This window comes from Palaemon carinicauda, chromosome 37 (genome assembly GCF_036898095.1).
Source record: "Palaemon carinicauda isolate YSFRI2023 chromosome 37, ASM3689809v2, whole genome shotgun sequence".
NCBI lineage: Eukaryota > Metazoa > Arthropoda > Malacostraca > Decapoda > Palaemonidae > Palaemon > Palaemon carinicauda.
The window spans coordinates 24,164,768-24,187,066 of NC_090761.1; the positions used below are offsets into that span (position 1 = coordinate 24,164,768).

Consider the following 22,299-nt stretch of genomic DNA (forward strand, 5'->3'; position numbering starts at 1 on the left):
TTCATCGGCAATACCTGAAATCGAAGAAACTATTTAATCGGTAAACAAACAAGCTAGACTCCTCTTTCAACATTCCTAAATTGCCAAGAAGATCAGCTCGTCTGCAAGTAAAGATGAAGGTCAGATAATCTATTAGTTTTACATGTTATTGTTGACAATGTATCTTACTTGTTCCTTATTCTATGTTGTATAATAATAATAATAATAATAATAATAATAATAATAATAATAATAATAATAAGGATAGGGAAGTGGGGAAAGGAAGAGTACTCCTGGATACAATCCAGTTTATAGCTCAAAGGCAGGTACTCGGGATGGGAAAGATTAAGGAAATACGGAGAAAGAGAAGTACAGGAGAAGAATAAAAGAGAGGGGCAGACCCTCTTGTGATATTAGGGAACTGGTATTATTCATTCTATGTTGTATAATTTTGTTTAGTTTTATTTTTTTTTATTTCCGTCTAAATCCAAAGAAAGGGTATGTTTATGGTAACTACTCGTTTAGTTATTTTTGTACATACTATTATGTTTATATTTATACTTATATTTGTATTAATATTTATACCACTGTACTTCAGATTTGAGGTCATCTTTCTTTTATATAATTTTGTCTTTTACTCCACACGAGGTATGAGATTTTTTTTCTTTTAGATTTCTTTCATTAAATAATATTATCTTATTATTTGGTTTAGGTCTTCTTCGTAGGGTTATTTTATTTTGATTGATTAATTTCTCTTTTTTATGTTCCCTGCAAAAAAGGTAAATCTTCTTCCTTATTTTCACAAACACATACACACACACATATAGTTTACTTCTCCCGTTTGCGTATGTTTATAATGTTTAGTTTCAACGTATTTATTATTTCTCTTAAGTATAAAAACGATGCAAATGTATTGTCTTATATCTCTTCTCCTTTAATTTCTTATTTCCATTATCTGTATATTTCTAAGTTTACTTTATCCACAGAAGTTAGTAGAGGTACTGAATCTAAGAAAATTTAGAAGCAGTGGCATAGAATTAGGGAATTTAGAAACACCAACTGGAGAGGTTGTTCGGTATATTAGAAAGGTTCCCGAGATTAGAAGTAAGAGTAAGGTGTGCTGTCTGTGTAGGAGGTACATACATATACCAAGGCACTTCCCCCAATTTTGGGGTGGGGGTAGCCGACATCAACAAATGAAACAAAAACAAAAAAGGGACCTCTACTCTCTACGTTCCTCCCAGCCTAACAAGGGACTCAACCGAGTTCAGCTGGTACTGCTAGGGTGCCACAGCCCACCCTCCCCCGTTATCCACCACAGATGAAGCTTCATAATGCTGAATCCCCTACTGCTGCCATCTAAGGTAGCAACAGTAGGGGATTCAGCATTATGAAGCTTCATCTGTGGTGGATAACGGGAGAGGGTGGGCTGTGGCACCCTAGCAGTACCAGCTGAACTCGGTTGAGTCCCTTGTTAGGCTGGGAGGAACGTAGAGAGTAGAGGTAGCAACAGTAGGGGATTCAGCATTATGAAGCTTCATCTGTGGTGGATAACGGGAGAGGGTGGGCTGTGGCACCCTAGCAGTACCAGCTGAACTCGGTTGAGTCCCTTGTTAGGCTGGGAGGAACGTAGAGAGTAGAGGTAGCAACAGTAGGGGATTCAGCATTATGAAGCTTCATCTGTGGTGGATAACGGGAGAGGGTGGGCTGTGGCACCCTAGCAGTACCAGCTGAACTCGGTTGAGTCCCTTGTTAGGCTGGGAGGAACGTAGAGAGTAGAGGTCCCTTTTTTGTGTAGGAGGTAATTAAAAATAATGAATTTTCTGCAGATTGCGGGAACTTTGATGTGCAGTCTGCTGGGTTTGGTAGGCCTGGTGTAGTAGGTTCTTTGGTCTTGACAGAGCCAGTTTTCAACCACTGCGGTAACATGTTTGAAAGTGATATGCCTGCTAACTATCTCGTCTCTATTTAAAGGCTGTTATTTATCACTGAGTAACAACAAAAGATTTTGAGTAATGTTTTAGCTTGGGATGCTATATTAGAAGAACTTGGGTAGTTCTGTAATTTCTTTTTTTGGCGGCGACATTATAACCATTTGTAGTGATAAGTAATCCCTTAATTGGTGTTAATTATTAAAAATTTTAATAAATGAATAAAAGCAATGCATTGCAAATGAATACTTTATCATAATAGGGGTTCAACTAATAACCAAATAGGTATAAGTTTCAAAACGGAAATCCATGAATTTATGAATCCACGAACCAACATTTTTTTTTTTATAAAACAACGAAAATTGGTACCCACGAACATAAATACGTTCACAGTAATCTCTATTTTTGTAAACCAAGTTATTATATAGAGTAATCCAGAGCAACTTGGTTCCAGTGATTTGTATTTGTACATTTGTCATAACCAATAAAACTAAGTATATTTAAATGATTTCCAAATGAGATTATAAACACACACAACTTTATGTTCAGTCCTTTCTCCGCGTTTTCTTTAACGTTATCACTTAGGAATTCGAGAATATTACCGGCCTTTTCATTTTAAAGTTATAATATCGGTTATATGATTATGAAAATATAAATTTCAAAGAAGCAGATGAAACGAGACCTCCCTTACGCCTGCTGCATAACGGTCGATGCGCCATTCCTAACATTTGAAAAGTCTACCATAACATCCTCCAATTATGTATGTAGAAACATATTTGCTATGCTGCTTGGTTTTTAAGGAATGCCTATTTCATGTTTGATTTGATAACTAAAGTGTAAAGGCCTGGTGTATCTAAAACCAGCAAAAGAAGAAAGAAATATTAATTTAAAGAAGATTACATTTTATGCGAATAACCGACTTAAATCCCCCTTGCGTAAGATAGTTTCCAATTGTGTTTATGTTTGTTGTTTTTGCTCCTTAAGATGGTCAAAACAGTTGTACTAGGTGGTTACTTTGCTTATTAAACCAGACTAGTAATATATTTATTGTCTATTTATGGCGACAAACAAAATCTTATAATAACAAAGGTAAATATTGGAAATATTCTTATAACTGGTAATACTGTACCACTTTTGAGCCAATGAACTCATGGTACTATAGGGCTAAACCAATCAGCGGAGTGCGTGGTATGACGTCATAAAAGTTATAAAAAGGACTGGCCGCGCGCGGCGCGCCGCACTTTCAAATCACTCGAGATTGTGAGAACTCTATTTACGGTTCTTGTGATCTTGTCATTCTTACGTTCCTCTACGTAACATTTTAAATACTTCACAATGGTGAGTATTGTGTTTTTTTCGATATTTCGTGTATAATACAATTATTATAAGGTTTTAGTGATGGATAGATAACGTAAAGTGTTCAATTTTCTGGGTTTGGGGCGGGCGCGAGAAGGGGGTCCTTGTTTGAAAGGGCGCGGTAATGAGTTTAACGGTTGCCGGTCGCGGAATCTTCCTGTATCCCTTGTCTTTCGTTTCGAAATTAAGGCGTGGCTGGAATTTTCCCAGGCCTATCTTTAGAATACATGGTACAATTATAATTGTGGACGGAATATTTTGAATAAAGCCTACCATTTATATTTCCGACGAATACGAAGCTATCTTCAATGGGGTCTTATGCTCGATTATGAACTCCAAGAAATTAATCTTATCGTGTATTTAAAATCTATCGGTTTCCAAACTTGTCATCTAAAATCGCCATTTATATTTAATTACACGATTTGCACCTATTGACGTTCCCACAATTATTTTCTAGCTTTAGACAATTTTCCCAGATTCTAATCGGAGTTGTGAAAATTACTTATACACTGATGTGCTTGATTATATTTGGTAGTATACTTTTTATATTTCCTTAACCTATAATTGTTCAAATGTTTTGTGCCACTAACAACGGAAATTGTTTACTATGATCGTTGAAAAGTGATTCGGGAGCCTTTGTAGGGTGACGGCCAGATCCCGTAGAAAACGGGAATATTCTGAACTATGGCCGTGGTTCTAAAAACGGTTTTGGCGGGAGAGGCTAACTTAAAAACCCACTTAACCTATGCTAAGAGCAGTGTCCTTACCCAGGGGGGCTTCGGGCCCCCCCCCTCTCACAACAGTTTCCTTACCTACGAGTACGACGGGAGAAGCTAACTTAAAAAACCCTCGTAACCTGTGCTAAAAGCCGTGTCCTTACCCAGGAGGGCTGCGGCCCCCCCCCCCCCCTTACACAACATATTTAAGATCCGTAGACCATTTCCAAACGTTTTTATTCTATACAAGATAACAGTCGGAGCGATAATAAGCAAATTAAGATGCTTGGCCGTAGCCAAAGATTATATACTGAAGAAAGATAGGCTCAAAATAGAATGTTAATACACTAGCTGGCAACTCCAAAGTGAACACAAAAGTTTGACCGCTCAGAATTTAGATGGCGTTGTTGGTATACAGTTTGTCGTCTGTTTGTTTATATTCAAAATTTGACTGTCAAACACACGAAATCATGGCGCCAACAGTGAATTAGTCACACTGTGCTTTTTGCAATAAACGAAAAGAAACTGATCCTCATTAGGTGTTTCACAGGTTCCCTAAGGACAAAGAATGGTGAGTACTAACAGTATGTGCTGCTAATGAGTAATCCCCCATTGATATTGGATGTAAGGTTAAGGCAAGGCATCCGCATTACATTTTTTTATTGTTTCAAACTTTTTTTTTCTTTTTTTTTCATAAAGCTATTAAAGTAATATACTGTATTTCTGAGGAACTGATATATTTGGCGTTAGGAACATGTTTAGTGGCATGTAACATATCTAACTTTGATTTAACTTATAAGTGCATGAATATTTCCTCATGTTTGCACACTCGAGTAGCATTACAGAAGTATATTGCTTAAACATGTTTTGTGTGAGTGTTCCTTGTATTCTATTTTTTTTTATTTCTTAAATTAAGACCAAAATTTTACAGTTTTTATACTGTATTTGTATTTTAATGAACATTGAATGTGTTTTTACTGTGTACTTTTTCTATGTTTGCCTACTTACTTTCTTATGTTTGCATTATGGATTTAATTTTCGAATGAAACCTTTTTTTTATTATGTTTTCTCATTCATAATTATATTAGATTATTTGCATGCAATTCATAATGTAATTTTGGTTTGTTTGTATGTTATTTTTTTACAGTTTTTTATATGTGCAATATTGTTTACTGAGTTATTTTGTCTTTGTGTATAATTCATTAAAGTTCAATTGCATGTGATCTATCTTGCACTTTTGGGTGGCTTTTATGCTACCTTATTTCTATTTCCAACCACCTTTTGATTATTTTTATGGGTGATACAATTTAGTGAGTTATTTTGTTCCTTTTGTTTGTATATTTATACATTTATTTTATATTACTTATATGAGTGCATTATGCCTTTCCGTTTCAATAAATAGAAAATTACAATTGTGTTTTGTACACACTTAATATCTCCATCCTACAGTGGCCTACAAACTGTGATTAAATGTATGCCTACACAAATTAACTTGTGGCTAAGTTAAACATATCAGATATACAGTATGTTTAAATTCATTCGAGCGTGATATTTTATAGAACGTTTAAAAATTATTGTTATATACAATTCATAAATTTGCAAGAAAATTAACTGAATTATAAGAGATATAGCTATTAAGTTAATGATAAAATAGAATGAAAACTTAAGGATAAGCATTTTAAATCTATATATGTGCCTATTTGTAAACTTGCAATTTAGTTATCGAAAATCTAAGAATGTCATAACTATAAGAATACAATATACTGACGTAGTAATGCAAACTATGAACAAATATAAGGCAAATTTACAATCGAATGTCATCATAAATTCCCGTAAGCATTAACGCTCTGAATGTTTGACCGCTCGCTCAATAGATGGAGCCATTAGTTTCGTATGGGATTATCTGGCATCTTTTATGCGCACACATTCGAGTGGTGTTAGGTTCAGCCTTCCTAACTTCCTTCAGTACATAGTCTTTGATTTGGACGTAAATAAAAACTTAGTTCGGTTGAACTTTTGATGAGTTAAATGTCAGTATGCTCTTAATAAATAGAACTCGCGGCCTGAGGCCTGTAATTGCGATTGGGCGTAAAACAGAAATTTATACCCATCAAGGAACCTTCAGAATGTAGTTAGTCATTTATATAACTATTTAAAAGCTAGTTGTTCCAACACTGAGTACTTACCTTGAACTACTTTCTTAGGAGTATCTTGGATCTCCTCCCATCCGACCAGAGTTTTGCGTAGTTTACCCTATACCCGTTTTCTATGAGGGATAACCTCAGGCGTAGTGATACGCGCCCTGAGGCTAACCCCCGGGTCAAGAGAGCATGTTTGCTCAGGTCTCGACCTCCAGTAAGTTATCTGGTCGCGTCGCGATATCATCTCGCCGCTCTCCTTAATCCCAGTGTGACTTTGTGTCTCACGTGGTTCCTTTGTGCTTTTTCCTGTGCGTTCTTGTGTCTCGTGGTGCTTCCTACTGCATCATGGAGCATCCCCGCCGTTGTCCTGGGCCTATGGCCGGTAAATCGTGTGGTGCGTTCCTGTCGAAACCTTAAGTAGACCTGCACTCCTTGTGTTCGTCATGTAGGGGCAGTGTGTGTTCCCCTACCGCCACGTGTCCGGAGTGCGTGTCCTAAAACGAGGTGCAGTGGGTGCGTTACGGCACCAAGAAGAAGGCGACGAAGAAGTCGCCTAAGAAGCCGAGCATCTCTTCTTCCCTTGCTTCGCCGGGCGTGTCGTCGGACCGAGCTAACCTGCCACCCTCCCCTACCCAGAGTAGGGGACGAGGTAAGTCCGTTGCGGGGAAGAGGCCCGTGGCCCTTCCCCAGGAGTCTGATCTGCAGGAAAGTGGGGTTGTGGTGTCTTTCCAGGCAAGTGTGGGGCCTGAGGGAGGGACAGGAGTGTGTGGGGGGGACGGAGTCCTGGTGCAAGCAGGGCACGTCTCCTCTGATGACCCTACGGGGGGAAAATGTTCCTAATTCTTCTCCAGCCTCTTGGGGTTGTTTTTCAGGAACATCTGCAGCCGAGGGTGCCGCCGAGAAAGAACACTTGCCGCCATCAACCCCCCTCGCGTGGGTACCCCTGAAGACGCCCTTCATGTCCCCGCTGAGAATGGAAGAAGGCTTCGGTACCTGGTCCCCCACTGAAGAGCGTCCGCGCTCCCCTCCAGCGCCATCTGCTACGTTTCTGGACGTTTTCTTACAGGCCCCGTCGTCCATCGAGCGTCGAGGGAACCCTCCTACGTCATCGCGTGAGCCGGGCCCGCCTGAAAGAGTCTACAAGTAGTCGGGCTCTTCAGTCGAGGCGTTTTCCTGCTCCATGGAGAACGAAGCCCGGAGGAAACACAGAAGACGTCGGGAGAAGTCCCGTAGGAGGCACTCCAGGTCCTGCCACGAGAGTAGGCGTTCCAGATCCCCCAGAAGAAAATGGAGAGGTGGCTCCCTGGACGAAGAGTGGGTAGTCATCCCTCGCAGCAGACTGTTAGAGTTGGCTGCAGTTCCAGGCTCTTCGTCTTGGCGTCCTAGAGCCCATTCTCCGGAGAGATACTCGTCCGGTAGCAGATTCGACCGACGGAGGGAGTCTTCATTCCAGGTCCCAGCGGACAGGCATAAGTCCGTGAAGGTTCAGACTCCATCCGCCCAGTGGAGAGAGTTGCCCCTTCGGTCTGGCAGCCGCGTCCAGACCTCCAAGGCATCCCTGAGCAGTCAAGATCGTGAGGTACGGCTCCCCTCGTCGAGCAGACCCGCAGATACGTGGGCCTCCGTGAGGAAGGATAGACCGAGGACGGAGGCCTCCGTCTCGACGGCTATGCCCTTCCTTCGGCCAGAACCCCAGGAGATGGAGAGGGCCAAGGCCTTGTTTTCTCCCCGTATGAAGGCCTCCGACGGAGGAGCCCCGTCTCAAGCATTAGTTCGTCCTACGGAGGAGCTGGATGACCAAGGGGAGGGTTCAGCAGTGGTGTCAGCCTATCGAAGGGTAATAGGGCTCATTCGGAGACGCCACAAGCTGGACGAGCCCGAGCCCTCCGAGGAATTCTGGCGGTCCAGTCTCAACAGACTTGTGGATGCCCCCGTCCAGCAGAGACCCTCCCTGGCACTACCGTTAGCCAGGGATGTGAAGCTAGGTAGAGCCCATGTGGACAAGATTGTGGCCAACCACGCCGAGGCTCCCAAGATCCAGAGTTCCTCCAAACTGACCCAGAGCAAGTTTTACCTCCCGGAGGGCCACCGTGCAGGTGCCTGTACACTGGAACCTGCACTCTGCTTTTCTCCATCGGAAGCCACCTTGATGGAGGAAATAGCGAAGGACTTCGTGAAAGTCTCCTCCTGGCTGGATTGGTGGGCCTCGTACGACCTCACGGTTCCAGAAAATCAGGCCTTACTCAAGGAGCTGATTAGCTCGGGAGGTAAGGCCCTGAAGTTTCTGTCTTACCAGTCCTTAGCGCAGGCCGCCAACTGGGTCCTACGGAGGAGGGACACGGTCCTCAACAAGATCACTAGACGGCTTCCTGACAAGCGAGGTCCCTGAAAAGCCTAAGGACGACTATTTTCCCACTGAAGGCAGCTGAGGAGTCAATTGAAAGTCAGGAAACTCGAGGATCCGGGCGATTCCAGACCCCCTCCAGTGAGGAGACCTGCACACAGAAGGTCTACCTCAGATGTGCTTCTACCTCCTCGGGATTCACCTAGCCAGCCCAGGAGAGACACCCCTTACTACGGCCTGGTCACAGTCCTCTCAGCCCTCCCGTAGGGGAGCAACCTCGGCTCAATCCTCCTATAGGCCTTCCTATGCAGCGTCCAGGAGAGGGCGCTCAGGCCGCACCTCTAGGAGGAGATAGGGAGGGAGGCCCCCTACTCCTGCCGAAGCCTCAGGTGGGGGATGCCTCAAACACTCTTGGCAAGCATGGAAAGACCACGGAGCAGACCCGTGGACCGTGGCATTCCTGAAGGAAGGGTACAGGTTACCCTTCCTAGCGGATCCCCCAGATCAACGGGCAGGGTGGCTAGCCCCCAAGGACCCCTTGAAAAAGACAGCCCTGCAGGAGGTGGTCTCAGCGATGCTGGCAAAAGGAGCGATAGAACCAGTCAAGGATCCTAACAGGGGGCTGGAGACCGGTCATAGACCTCTCAGCCCTCAACAAGTTCGTGTGCAAGACCGACTTCAAGATGGACACTCAGAAGTTGGTCTTAGCGTCCTTGAGGGAAGGGGACTTCATGATGTCAGTAGATCTCAAGGACGCTTACTTCCAAATTCCAGTTCACCCCTCCAGCAGGAAGTACCTTCGGGTGAAATGGGGTACCCAAACATTGCAGTTCAAGACCCTCTGCTTCGGGCTGTCCGCAGCCCCACAGGTCTTCACGACGGTTTCAACCTGGGCACACGAACAGGGCATTCGCCTGATTCGGTACCTGGACGACTGGTTGTTACTTTCAGCCTCGGAGGAAGTACTGAGGGAGCAAGGCACGAAGTTTCTGCGGTTCTGCAACGTCCTGAGTATCATCAACCTGAAGAAGTCCCAGTTGATACCCTCCACCAGGATGACCTACTTCGGAATGGTCCTGGACTCCCGGTTGGCGAGAGCCTTCCCCTCCGCGGAGAGATTAGACAACTTAGACCAAGTCCTCCATCCCTTCCTGTCGGGCCAGCCCAGGAGAGCGATGGACTGGCAGAGCCTGATAGGCCACCTTGTGTCATTAGAGAAACTGATCCCCCAGGGCAGGCTGAAGCTCAGGGAGGTCCAGTGGAATCTGAAGGAGAGCTGGAACCAGAGGGACACCCCCCACAAGGTTATTCCAGTTTTCCCGGAGACGAAGGAGGTCCTAGAGTGGAGGTGCGGCAGGTCGAACACCCTCAAGGGAATGCCCTTCGCAGCCGACCCTCTGGAGATGCTCCTGTTCACGGATGCATCAAAGGAGGGGTGGGGTACCCATCTCCTCGGAAGGTCAGCAAGAGGGAGTTGGACGGACAAGAAGGCCCAGCACATAGACGTGCTAGAGATGCCGGCAGTGCGAAGGGCGTGCCTGGTGTTCGTCCATCTACTCCGGGGGAACACGTGGCTCTGATGTGCGACAACGCCTCAGTGGTGGCCTACATAAAGAAACAGGGAGGACTAAGATCGAAGGAGTTGTGCGTCCTCACGTTGGAACTTCTGGAATGGGCCGAAGTAGAACAGATCAGAATCTCAGCAAGGTTCATTCCGGGAAAAAGGAACGTCCTAGCCGACGGCCTCAGCAGGATGGGACAAGTAGTGGGATCCGAATGGTCCCTGCACCCAGAAGTAGCCAAAACCATCATTCAAAAAGGGGGATCGCCGGTGATGGACCTCTTCGCAACGAGGTTGAACGCACAGCTCCTCATGTTTTGTTCTCTTGTGCCAGACCCAAGAGCGGCGTTCGAGGATGCCTTCCAGCACCCTTAGGACAACCTCGACGTTTAAACCCCCCCCCCCTCCTCCCCCTTCGGGATGCTTAGACAGGTCATCAACAGAGTAAGGAGGGGGGACAACCTGTGGATGACTTTGGTAGTGCCCTGGTGGCCGGAAAGAAAATGGTTCGTGGATCTTAAAGAACTGGCACAACTTCCACCTTGGCCTCTTCCGGACAGGCCAGACCTTCTTCGGCAACCACATTTTCAAAGGTTCCACGAGAACCCTCGGTCCCTCCGCCTTCACACGTGGAGGAAAGAAGGCTATTCGTCGGGACGGCAACGAGGATGTCAGGCTACCTGAGGCGATCATCGGCAGCGGTCTGCCAGGCAAAGTGGGCCACCTTTACTAAATGGTGCGCCTCTAAGAACATCAAGCCCCTGAGGGCCTCCATCCTTTATCTCAGGGACGTGGCCAACATGTCCATCCGGCCATCAAGGGAGTACGAGCTGCTCTGGGCTAAGTCTTCCTCCTGAAGGGCATCGACCTTGGAACCTCCAGACATCTCTCGATGCTCATTAAGTTTCGAGCAATCGTGTCCCCCGCAAGCCGTTAAGGTGCCACAGTGGGACGTGGCCAGGGTCCTGAAAATGCTGTCAGAACCTCCCTTTGAACTCCTAAAGGACATCGTGGACAAGGATCTCGCCCTCAGGACAGTTTTCCTATTGGTATTAGCTTTGGCTTAACGAGTGGGGGAGATCCATGGACTGTCCTACGAAGTTGCTCACTCGAAGGGTTGGCGGGAGGTCACCTTCAGGTTCGTGCCATCCTTCGTAGAGAAGACCTAGAATCCGGCCATGTGGGATCCCAGGTTTAAGAACATCAAGCCCCTGATGGCCTCCATCCTTTATCTCTGGGACGTGGCCATCAAGGGAGTACGAACTGCTCTGGGCTAAGTCTTCCTCCTGAAGGGGGTTCTCAGTACCAGCAATTCCTCACTTGGACAACTCTAGGGACTTGCATCTGTGCCCTGTCAGGGCGGTAAGAAAATGCTTAGAGGACAGCCAGACTTCGGCCCGAGATCAAAAGTCTTTTTGTTTCCACAGGCCTAGTGAAGAAGCCAGTCTCGTAGAACACTATCTCCTTCTGGCTGAGGCAGGTGATTATCAGGGCCTACAGTAAGGCAGATATCCCCCTGGGGGGAAAACCCAGACCCCACGACATTAGGTGTCTTAGTACTACCTTAGCTTTGAAGAAGAATATGGCAGTGGGCCAGAGCCTGAGAGCAGGCACCGGGGCTAACCAGTCTACCTTCACTGCTCACTACTTGGAGGACCATTCAAGAAAATCCCTGGACGGGTTCTCGATAGGTACCGTCATTTCCGCGCTCCAAACGGTTTAAAGGTGTAGCTCCAGTGATAACCATGGGTAGTAAGTACAAGAGACACAGGTTCGTTCCTTAAACCCCCTTGTTCTTCCTCCCCCTATTTCAGCTTCAAATGGTCTCGGATAGGACTCTGAGCCGGCTACAAGTACCCCTACTTTGGAAGGACATGTCTCCTACGATTTCTTGCAGAGGCGAGTTACTTAGGCACTAAGGTGAGTTTTTTGTGTAGTTTCCTCTTTTCTCGCTTTTCTTTGGGGTCAACAGGACCTAGCCTCCTATCTAGGTCTTTGGATATATCTCGGCACAGTCTCTGAAGTTTAAAAGGCCACTCCCACCTCCTAAAGTATAAGTCTCTTAAGAAAGTAGTTCGAGGTAAGTACTCCATGTTGGAACAAATCACAAATTTTAAGATTGTATTTTTCCTAACAGTACTTACCTCTAACTACTTTCGGGTAATGGCCCGCCCTGCCTTCCTCGAGTGTCTTCTGGGATTGTTAGAGACCTAAGCTACCAAGAACTTACTGGAGGTAGAGACCTGAGCAAGCATGCTCTCTGACCCGGGGTTAGCCTCAGGGTGCGTATCACTCCGCCTGAGGTTATTCCTCATGGAAAACTGGTATAGGGTAAACTACACAAAACTGGTTGGATGGGAGGAGATACCAGATACTCCTAAGAAAGTAGTTCGAGGTAAGTACTGTCAGGAAAAATACAAATTACTTAAAATGTGATTTTTTTATTTAAAATTGTCCAGGTGTAACATAGGACAATGGTATTTTTTCCTGTATTACAGGTCATGAGTAACTTGAGTTATGGCTAAAGACACATTTAGCTCCAATCTTAAATTTGACTAATATGCTTATCGTAACCACATTTGCCTCGGCACTATTTTTAGTTTTTTTTTAGCCAAAATTTAAAATTTGGTCAACTTGCTTTAATGTAACCACTTTTTCTGCTAGGCACTATTTTCTTTTAAATTTCAAATTAATAATACTTCGTTTTCTCATTTCAGCGTGAATGCATCTCAATCCATGTTGGCCAGGCTGGTACCCAGATGGGCAATGCCTGCTGGGAATTGTACTGCCTTGAACATGGCATCCAGCCTGATGGACAAATGCCTTCTGACAAGACCATCGGTGGTGGTGATGACTCCTTTAATACCTTCTTCAGTGAAACTGGATCAGGGAAGCACGTACCCAGAGCAGTATTCGTAGATCTTGAACCCACCGTAATTGGTAAGTTGGTTGTAGAATTGGTTTTAATTAGTATAAATCTAGATTTACTCTACTGTGACAGGTTCTTTTCCGGTCCAATACAGCAGGGGAACCCCACTCCCTACAGGACCTCCCCTGTCTTTTTACCTTGCTCATTCAGTGTTTAAAAGTTGCATATCTCGTATTATTCAATTACTGTTAACTCTTCACTATTGACTCGTGGAATAAGTCTTCAGTTTCCTCTTGAAAGCCTTCAGGGCTAAATTCATTCGGATGTCTCGTGGGAGCGTATGTCGTCTTGGGGCCGCATAGAGGCTCTGGTGCCTACAATAGACATGGCTTCCAATAGTTTGAAGTTATCTAGCTATTCTCGTGTCGTCACGATTTGTTGCTAGTTTGTAACCTACCCAAGTACCTTCAGTTATTAACCTATTTCACTTCACTTTTTTTTTTTCTCGTATTTTTCACCACTCCATCAAACCAAGTAGGTTAGTCCTTTCCATCGGTGGGCACTTAGTATGTATCATGTTCGCTTTTACTCACTTTTACAAGTGGTCGTAAGACGGTTAACACTTCTCCCGACAGACTTTGGTCATCATGATCACAGGGAATGTTGATAGCATAGGCCGACAGACTTGCCTTCTCTAGGGGGAAAAAGGGGGTGGTTGTCATTTAGATAACCTTTACCTTGTCCAAGTTATTGAACCATGTTCCAGATAATGCTTGTATGTCCAACTATTATTTTATCAATTCTCAAATTTGAATACTCTTACCTACAGATTGTGTATTTACATGACCACAGAATTTACTGTGGTCACTTGGTTCAACTTTGTAGTTTATCTTTTTATTTTAGTTTTGGTCCAAGCAGTGATTTCTTTGAATCAGCGTTTACTACATAATCTTCATCATTGTACACATTGCATGTCATTATTTTTTATTTGTTTTTCCATTTTTCTCTTCAGTGTCAGCATCCTATGTGAAAATTTGGTTGCTGTCTCTTCTCTAATAATTTTGTAAAGTTAACCTTTCCATTCTTCAAGTGCCTGTTCAACCTCACGTTTTTTTCCAGTAATTTTAGGTATTTGTTGATATAATTACCTGATCAGATAAGATTCACATTGAGGCTTCGCCTTTGCAACGACGATTGTGTCTTTTAGTTTTGTTCCTTATTTTCACTAGTTTTTCTCTTTTCATCCATATTCGTTGTAATACACTTCATATTTTCTAAACAAAAAAGGAATTTTCCAGGTGTTTGTGCACTAGTTAGAGCTCAATTGCTTCTATTCTTATATCGCTAAACTGATATAAGATTTTTTTTTTTCCTGAACATTGTCAGCAAGTGTTTTCTTGAGTTTGGGTCCATTGATGTTTGAAGTGTTGCCTGGATTGATTCCATATTCATGGCAAGAATGTCAACTTTGTGAGGTCAGTAGTCTGGCTGGAATTTGCTACGTGTCCCCTAAGGTCCGCAAGGTTGTTTCCAAAGTAGTCTATTTTCGCGTATTATCCGTTCAGGTAATTTCTCTCATTCACATCTTAATGAAGGAGAGGTCGAATTGGTGAGGGATCTATGGTAGTGGTTCAATCATGCCCCAGTTTTCTATACCGACACGGTGAGTGAGCTAGGTTTATTCCTGGCATTCCATGCATCTCTTTTTCTCTGGTATATTCAGCAATAACTATGCCTTAGAAATGGTGCTAGAGGAGCCTTTTTCGGTGCGATAAGGTTCCTCGCCCAGAAATAGATTTTTCCTTCGTCAAAATCCCTTTAATAGGTTGGCTTGTTAAGCTTTGCCTACGTAGTTAGAGCATAACCAATCAAGGTTATTCAGTTAATTATCAGTGATGTCTGTCATCACTATATACATTTATGGTAGAATTTATTGATTCTCATCCTATTCATTTTTTCCTGTCTCCATCCATGGGTTTACATAGGCTAGGCAGAAATGGTTAGGGACAGACATGTGTACCGTTTGTTATCACTTACGTTTCTCCATTAGATTAACTAATATCTAATATTCTAAGCTAGAAACAAAAAGGTGAACTATTTCAAGATTAACATTTGCAACTTGCACAAACCTTGGTGCCTTACTTTTTGGAACTGAACACTTTCAATTTCCAGCAACTTGTGCACAAACTTTGTTACCTATTTTGAAGCTGAATATTTTGAACTTTGACATCTTTATCTTACTTTTAACATTCACAAACTAGTTTTTTTTTTTTTTTCTTCAAGCTGTACGTTTTTGATGCACCTAAGTTATTCTTTGCATGCTGAACCTTATTAACTAACAAACCTTTGCCTTGCAGATGAAATCAGAACTGGGGTTTACCGCCAACTGTTCCACCCTGAACAACTTATCACTGGCAAGGAAGATGCCGCCAACAACTATGCCAGAGGTCATTATACTATTGGAAAGGAAATCGTCGATATGGTATTGGACAGAATTAGGAAACTTGCCGATAACTGCACGGGTCTGCAAGGGTTCTTAATCTTCCACTCTTTCGGTGGTGGCACCGGTTCTGGCTTCGCGTCTCTGCTCATGGAAAGATTATCTGTTGACTACGGCAAGAAGAGCAAGCTGGAATTCGCCGTCTACCCCGCCCCTCAAGTTGCCACTGCTGTCGTTGAACCTTACAACTCCATTCTGACCACCCACACCACCCTTGAACACTCAGATTGTGCCTTCATGGTTGATAACGAAGCAATTTATGACATCTGCCGCAGGAACTTGGACATCGAAAGACCCTCCTACACCAACTTGAACCGTCTCATCGGCCAGATTGTCTCCTCGATCACCGCATCTCTCAGATTTGATGGTGCCCTCAATGTTGACTTAACAGAGTTCCAGACTAACCTGGTGCCTTATCCCAGAATCCACTTCCCCCTCGTTACCTATGCCCCTGTAATTTCTGCTGAGAAGGCCTACCACGAGCAGCTGTCAGTTTCTGAAATTACCAATTCCTGCTTTGAGCCTGCCAACCAGATGGTAAAGTGTGATCCCCGTCATGGTAAGTACATGGCCTGTTGCCTGCTGTACCGTGGTGATGTTGTACCCAAGGACGTTAATGCAGCCATCGCCGCAATCAAAACTAAGAGGTCAATCCAATTCGTGGACTGGTGTCCAACTGGCTTCAAGGTTGGCATAAACTACCAGCCCCCAACTGTTGTCCCAGGTGGTGATTTGGCCAAGGTATCCAGAGCCGTTTGTATGTTGTCCAACACTACTGCCATTGCAGAAGCATGGGCCAGGCTGGATCACAAGTTTGACTTGATGTATGCCAAGCGTGCCTTTGTCCACTGGTATGTTGGAGAGGGCATGGAAGAGGGAGAATTCACTGAAGCCCGTGAGGATCTCGCTGCCTTGGAAAAGGATTACGAAGAAGTTGGCGTCGATTCAGCCGACGCCGAAGGAGAGGCTGAAGGTGATGAATATTGAGAACTTTATTTATTTCTTCCTTGTCTGTCATTAATTTTTCTATTGTGTTCATTTTCATATGGTTCAATTATAAGACCTCTTCTTGAGAGAGATTGGTCCATAAACATCTCATTCCAGAATAGAATACTAATGTGAATCATGAAAAATTATTTTATTTTTTTACATATTGAATAAAATTTTGTTCAAATATTTGCTTTATCAATTCAAAACCTTTGCTATATTTGTTGTCATTAATATCTAGTCTTGGTACTCTTGTATATGAATGTTATTGAAGTCATCCATCCCAAATTCTTCAATTAAATACCAGACCCTCTAGGATAAAATGTTTAACATTCTTTAAAAGTAGACTGGAGGGCTGCTGCATCATCCTGGTTACTATCTGGTCATTTTGGCAATGGTGCAACATTCAATGTTGCATGTGCGTAAGGTTTCACATGCTATTTTTGTATACAGTACTTAAAATACTAACCTGGCATTGCTCTAAAAACCTAAAAAAAAAAAAAAAATTGGTTGCATGGATTTATCTAAGTAAGTTTGGCTTGGTCATGTTCTCTGGTATCAAACCCAAAAGCCAGATATTTACCTAATTTAAGGTTGAAAATCTGTAAGACTCCTGGTTGGAAAGCAATTTTTTTTATTCATTGTATTGCAATAATCTGTAGCTTACTAAAGGTTTTAATTTCAACTGTTATAGGGAAATTTCATGTGTAAATAACTAGCAGTACATGATTATCAGACTTAGTCTATGAGTATTGAAAGGAAAATATTGAATTGCCTGTTCAAGTGGTTGTGACCTAGCACCACAGGAATTTAACAAACTGCCAAAAAAAAGGCCCCTTGAAGATTTTTTTAATGTCTACAGTGGTAAAGAGATCTGAACTGAAGGTTGCTAATGAAAGGCAAGATAGTTTTAATAGTTACAGCATTACAGTATATGTATAGCCGAGTTTAACTAAAAAGCCTCTTGTGAGACCTTGCAGTGCTACAGAAGATCATAAATTTATAAGAATCTTCATAGGATGTCTTGGTTACTCGTGAATGGCAGAGGCAAGGGACAGGGACGTTACCCTAGGAACCAGGACAATGTCTTGAAGACTGACAATCTATATAAGCATCCAAGCAGGGCCAGGTTAATGGCTGCTGAATAACTCCACAGATTATAATGCAGAAATGGTTACCAATTTAGTTGAACTTAGGTATTTTGCCCAAGAGTTTTCTTCCCATCAAACTTTTAACACTTTCCATGCTTTATGAAAAGGGGGAATATACTGGAAATATATCCTATGATCTTGTTTGTCCATCCCCTACCATTACATGCATGGTCCTAGGCGGCTCGTCCATACGCAATACTGTAATCTTTTGTTTTGTTCGAATTCCTTATTGTACATTATATAATCCTTAACCTATTTCTGAAGCCATTAGCCAGATGATAAATTTATAAATCCTCTTATAGAACTATGCACTTCAGTTCAAGCTGCATATTAATGGAAGAGCACTGGCTGATGCAGTGCTGACCTTGGTATTGAGAATTTACTTCCTATAAGGAGATACCACTTACCTTTAAAGCAAAGCCCATGTTTGACAACAAAAACTTAAAATGAACTAACGAGTATTCTATTGCAGGTCTGATCTTCATGGATATTGCGAATTGAGCTGCTAAAATTTCTCTGAAAATAATCCGTAAATGTTCTTCGTGATATTACAAGAACTGATAAATATCCTCTTGACAACACCAGAGACAGACCTTTGAATTCTGACATCTGAATTGCACTTTTCAATGGAGAATTACTCGTTACTCGTCCAGAAATCAAGGAGAAATGGTCTTTAAGCAGAAATTATATTAAGAAACTAATTTCTAAGTGTATTTTAACGTGATAATAGCAAGTAAAGAAGTTTGATTTTGTCATTTAGTATGTCATCGTTTGTGGAAGGACTGTATTCTTAGCTCCTACATGATTACAAACCCTCATCCTAAAGTACGGGTAATGTTCTGGTGAAAGATGGAAATGATCAGTGAAGGATTAGTTTACTAATAAATCTTAGTTCCGACATGAACATAAACCCTCAATCATTACTAGGAATAACTTAGCATAGTTGGGTGTTCACAGCCATGGAAAACTTGGGTAAGATGGTACTCACTTGGGGGGGGGGAGTGTTAGTGGAAGAGTCTTCCTTACACTCACTACCTCAACCACTTTTGACATGATTGCTGTAGAGTAGACATGCATCGCTTCCCCATTATCAGTTCAACCGGCTATAATTAACTTAAGATTCTATTTCTTTGTGCTTTTTTTCCTGTGGAAGCAGGATGTGAACTTTCCCAGGTACAAACTACCACTAGAGAAAGCGTCTTGCTAACTTTGACCTTCGTACAGAGGACACTCCTGCACGGAGGCGTCTCCAGGTGACTATCGTTGGGAGTGGCCATCCTCCTAGTGGGAGTGGTTCAGTCACAGGAAGAAAAAAAGTCGGAGTTTTGCCAGAATCGGCCAATTGTCCAGATAGCTGAGGAGATGGATTCTGTTGGTGTGGCTGAAGCACAGCATCTGGAACTGTTATATCCTTTTGAGCAGATTGAATTTCAGGTACTTTTTTGAGGAGGGATGGACCCTGATCTAGAAGTCTGTCTGATTGCCTGTCTGACCATGACTGTTGTCTCCATCCTGAACAGTTGGAAGGATAAGCTCGTTTAGGGCTGAGAGGGGTATGAAAGGTCTCCAGTCTCCAGATGCCTTTTCTACAAGAAAGAGTCAACTGAAGAAGCCTGGGGACCCATCAACGATTTCTTGAAGCTGGGTTTGGCGACGCTAATTATCTTTCCACTTAGTTCTTCGTGTCAAGAGCCCTTAGGCTTCAGTCACGGAGGACGATGGCCGTAATTTTGGAAGAACGGCAGATGACATAGACATGGTTCTTGCTATAGGTGTTCTAGATGTCAGTGTTGAGAACTCTCTATTGCCTTGTGAATTGAGTACCGAGAGAGACTCCGAAGCCTTGCATTTTATTAAGATTATGAGCCTCATTCGCCAATTAATGGGTTTTGATGAACCTCCCTCTGAGCAGACTGCTAACGATGGTGCATTATTGACGCTACCTCTCCACAGACTCAGAGCCCCAGAATCAGGTTTGACGTAGCTCTCTCCAATCAGAATAAGGACACACTTTTTGAGTTTCTGAATACTCATCTCCGCAACAAAAAACTCACTACAGGCGAGCAGATCCTCAAAGCTTCCTCCCTTACCTCTGTCATACCAGAGATGTTTTTATGTTAACTCTTGTCACTTTTCATCTTTCAGAGTCCGCTTCCTATTGATCCTGATGTGGCTAACTTAGTACCATTAGTACCGGGGCAAAGACTACCGAATCCACCCGCCACAATTTCAGGGCATGAACTGGTTAACATGGAGGTAGCAGCTATATTAATTATACATATACATGTTCATGGATAGACCACTGGTCTGGGGCACTTTCTTGTTTTGCCATATCACAAGACCTCAAGGGCAAGCATGTGCAGAAATTTTCAAGGACGGGTGCTAAAGCCTTCATCAGGATGTCTTCCTTGGGGAAATCATGTTATTAAGAGGTGCGACGCTGTTTTATCCAGATGCTCTAGATAGCTGTCCCCTAGAGATGCTCTGATCCTAAGAAACTCGGACCTAGTTAACTCTCCCTCCCTTTTTTCTGTCCTCAGATGTAACAGAGGCAATTGAAAAGGTAAAGAGGATGGGGCAAAACCCTATAGTAAGCAGAGCAGCAGCACCAAGGTTACTCACTCCTAACAACTTGCCTTATAGGCCAGCCTCCCAACAGAGATTACTTCTCTTTTCTATGGATGCTTAACAACCTGAGCAGTAGAATTCTAGATCCACCTTTCATCAGAAAGGACATCCCTCTGGTCAAAAAGGACGTGCTGGTAGAAGTTCACACTAGGGAGGGTATGCCATCCAGCTTACCTCCAATGTGGGGATACCTACAATGCTCTTGGCAAAGGTGTCAGGACTTGGGGACCGACCCTTGGATAGTAAAAGTCCTTCGTTCACGGTACCGCATTCCCTTCATAGACTGTCCACTTCCTCTGACCAGGAATCTGATCCAACCATACTATTTGAAGGATCAACAAATTACCTACGCTAGTCAAAGGAAGTCTCCAAGTTGCTAAACAAACAGGTTGGAGACCCATCATAGACCTTTCCCTCTTGAACCTCTATTTTACAGACAATGTTCAAGATGGAGACCCTAACCTCTGTTCTCCAGGCTTTCAAGAACAATAACTAACTTCCGACCATAGGCTAGAAAGATGCCTACTTTCAGGTCCCCATCAATCCTTCCTTGAGGAAATACCTAAGGTTTGCCTTTTGAGACAAGGTTTTCTAATTCAGGGTGTTGTGCTTTGGCTTGTCTACAGCCCCTCAAGTCTTCACCAAAGTCTTTGTCCTTGTCTCAGCCTGGGCATCAGGCTCATGAAATATCTAGACGACTGGCTTCTCTTAGCAGAATCCTGAGCTCTCTTGCTGAAACACAGAGACCCTCTGCTGGATCTGTGCAAGGGTTTAGGGGTCCAACTGAATCTGCAGAAGTCCAGCCTTGTCCCCAAACAGTCTATCAGGTATTTGGGCATGGCCATAGACTCAGTGCAAGCCAAAGCCTTCGCTTCAGCAGACAGAATAACAAGGTTCAGGTCATTGGAAACAACCCTTCTGAAAGGGGACCTCCTGTCTGCCCTGACATAACAGAAGTTGTTAGGCCATCTCTCCTCGTTAGAAAAACTTTCCTTTGGTGGGGAGGTTGCATCTGTTCTTGGTTCAGTGGGCTCCAAAGACCCAGTGTTCACAAGCTTCAGACCATCCTGCAACCCTGTTGCAAGTACCTCAGGAGAAAATATTAGACTTCCTATGGTAGCTGGACAAGGAGAATCTGTTAGCAGGACCCCACCCCCCTGCAGGCTCCCCTTCCACAGCTCCTGTTGTTCGCAGATGCATGGGGTGGGGCACTCCTCTGGGGAAGAAACAAATCTCGGGGCCTACGGTCAGAAGAGGTCAGTAGCTTACACACAAACTTTCTGGAAATTAAATTGGCGCAACCAGCATTAATCCCCTTCGCAAAGACTTTGAAAGGTCACACTGTGGTGTTGATGAGCAACAACTCTATGGTAGTTATCTATATCTCCAAAACAGGAGGCACAGCCTCTCTCCTGCTATGCAGTCTAGCAATAGAGGTTCTCAAGTGGACACAGTCCCAGTCGATCTCTCTCTTGGCGAGGTTTATTCCTGGGAAGAGAATCGTCATTTCAGACCATCTGAGCCATAGAGGGATGACAGTTGGTCTTTGCTTCCTGTAATTGTAAAGAGACTTGTCACTTTGTTGGGTTCCCCGTTTCTGGACATGTTCGCCACTCATCTGAATCACAAACTCCCAGTATATTGCTCTCCAGTCCCAAGCTGCAGTAATGGAAGACACATTTCAACACCTATGGGACGGTTTAGACTTTTACGTTTTTCCCACCGTTCTGTCTGATTTGTCAGACATTGAAGATTCAGAAAATCTAAGGGAGTCAGAGTAACGCTAGTGACCCCAAGGTGGCTAATAGCAGAGTAGTATTCAGTCCTACTGGAACTTCTCACAGAAGTATCAAGAGAATTTCTAGAATGGTCAAACCTCCTACGCCAACCTCACATAAGAAAATCGCACAATGCAGTACATTGCCTATCCCTTCGTGGCTGGAGAGTATCCAGTGTCTCCTTCGAAAGAAAGGCTTCTCACAATCAACTGTGAAGCAGTTTTCCAGATACTTCCTAAATTCTTCGACAGCAGTTTAGAAGGCAAAGTGGAGAATCTGTGATTGGTGTCATAGGGGGAATATTGCTCCACTCAAAGCCCCTATTTCCCTGATTGCAGTCTTTTTAGTGTCCCTGCGG

The 22,299-nt window shown here is 43.6% G+C and overlaps 1 protein-coding gene across 2 annotated transcripts; it reads left to right on the top strand.

The window, feature by feature from the left end:
- Positions 1–3,092: 3,092 nt before the first annotated feature.
- On the top strand, positions 3,093–16,573 carry LOC137629506 (tubulin alpha-3 chain-like). 2 transcript variants are annotated; one of them, XM_068360860.1, is made up of 3 exons: positions 3,093–3,248; positions 12,746–12,968; positions 15,255–16,573. In XM_068360860.1, exons 1-3 carry the CDS (start codon positions 3,246–3,248, stop codon positions 16,382–16,384), a joined length of 1,356 nt encoding a protein of 451 aa, XP_068216961.1. In that variant the 5' UTR covers positions 3,093–3,245; the 3' UTR covers positions 16,385–16,573. The 2 variants fall into 2 exon arrangements, with proteins under 2 accessions (XP_068216961.1, XP_068216962.1); XM_068360861.1 differs by lacking the exon at positions 3,093–3,248 and adding an exon at positions 4,531–4,553.
- The last annotated feature ends 5,726 nt before the right edge of the window (positions 16,574–22,299 follow it).

What these genes read in the sequence shown, in the direction of transcription:
- LOC137629506 (XM_068360860.1), top strand. An exon ending in TCTTGAACCCACCGTAATTG is followed by an intron (nt 12,969 to 15,254) that starts GTAAGTTGGTTG and finishes TTTGCCTTGCAG; the next exon opens with ATGAAATCAGAACTGGGGTT.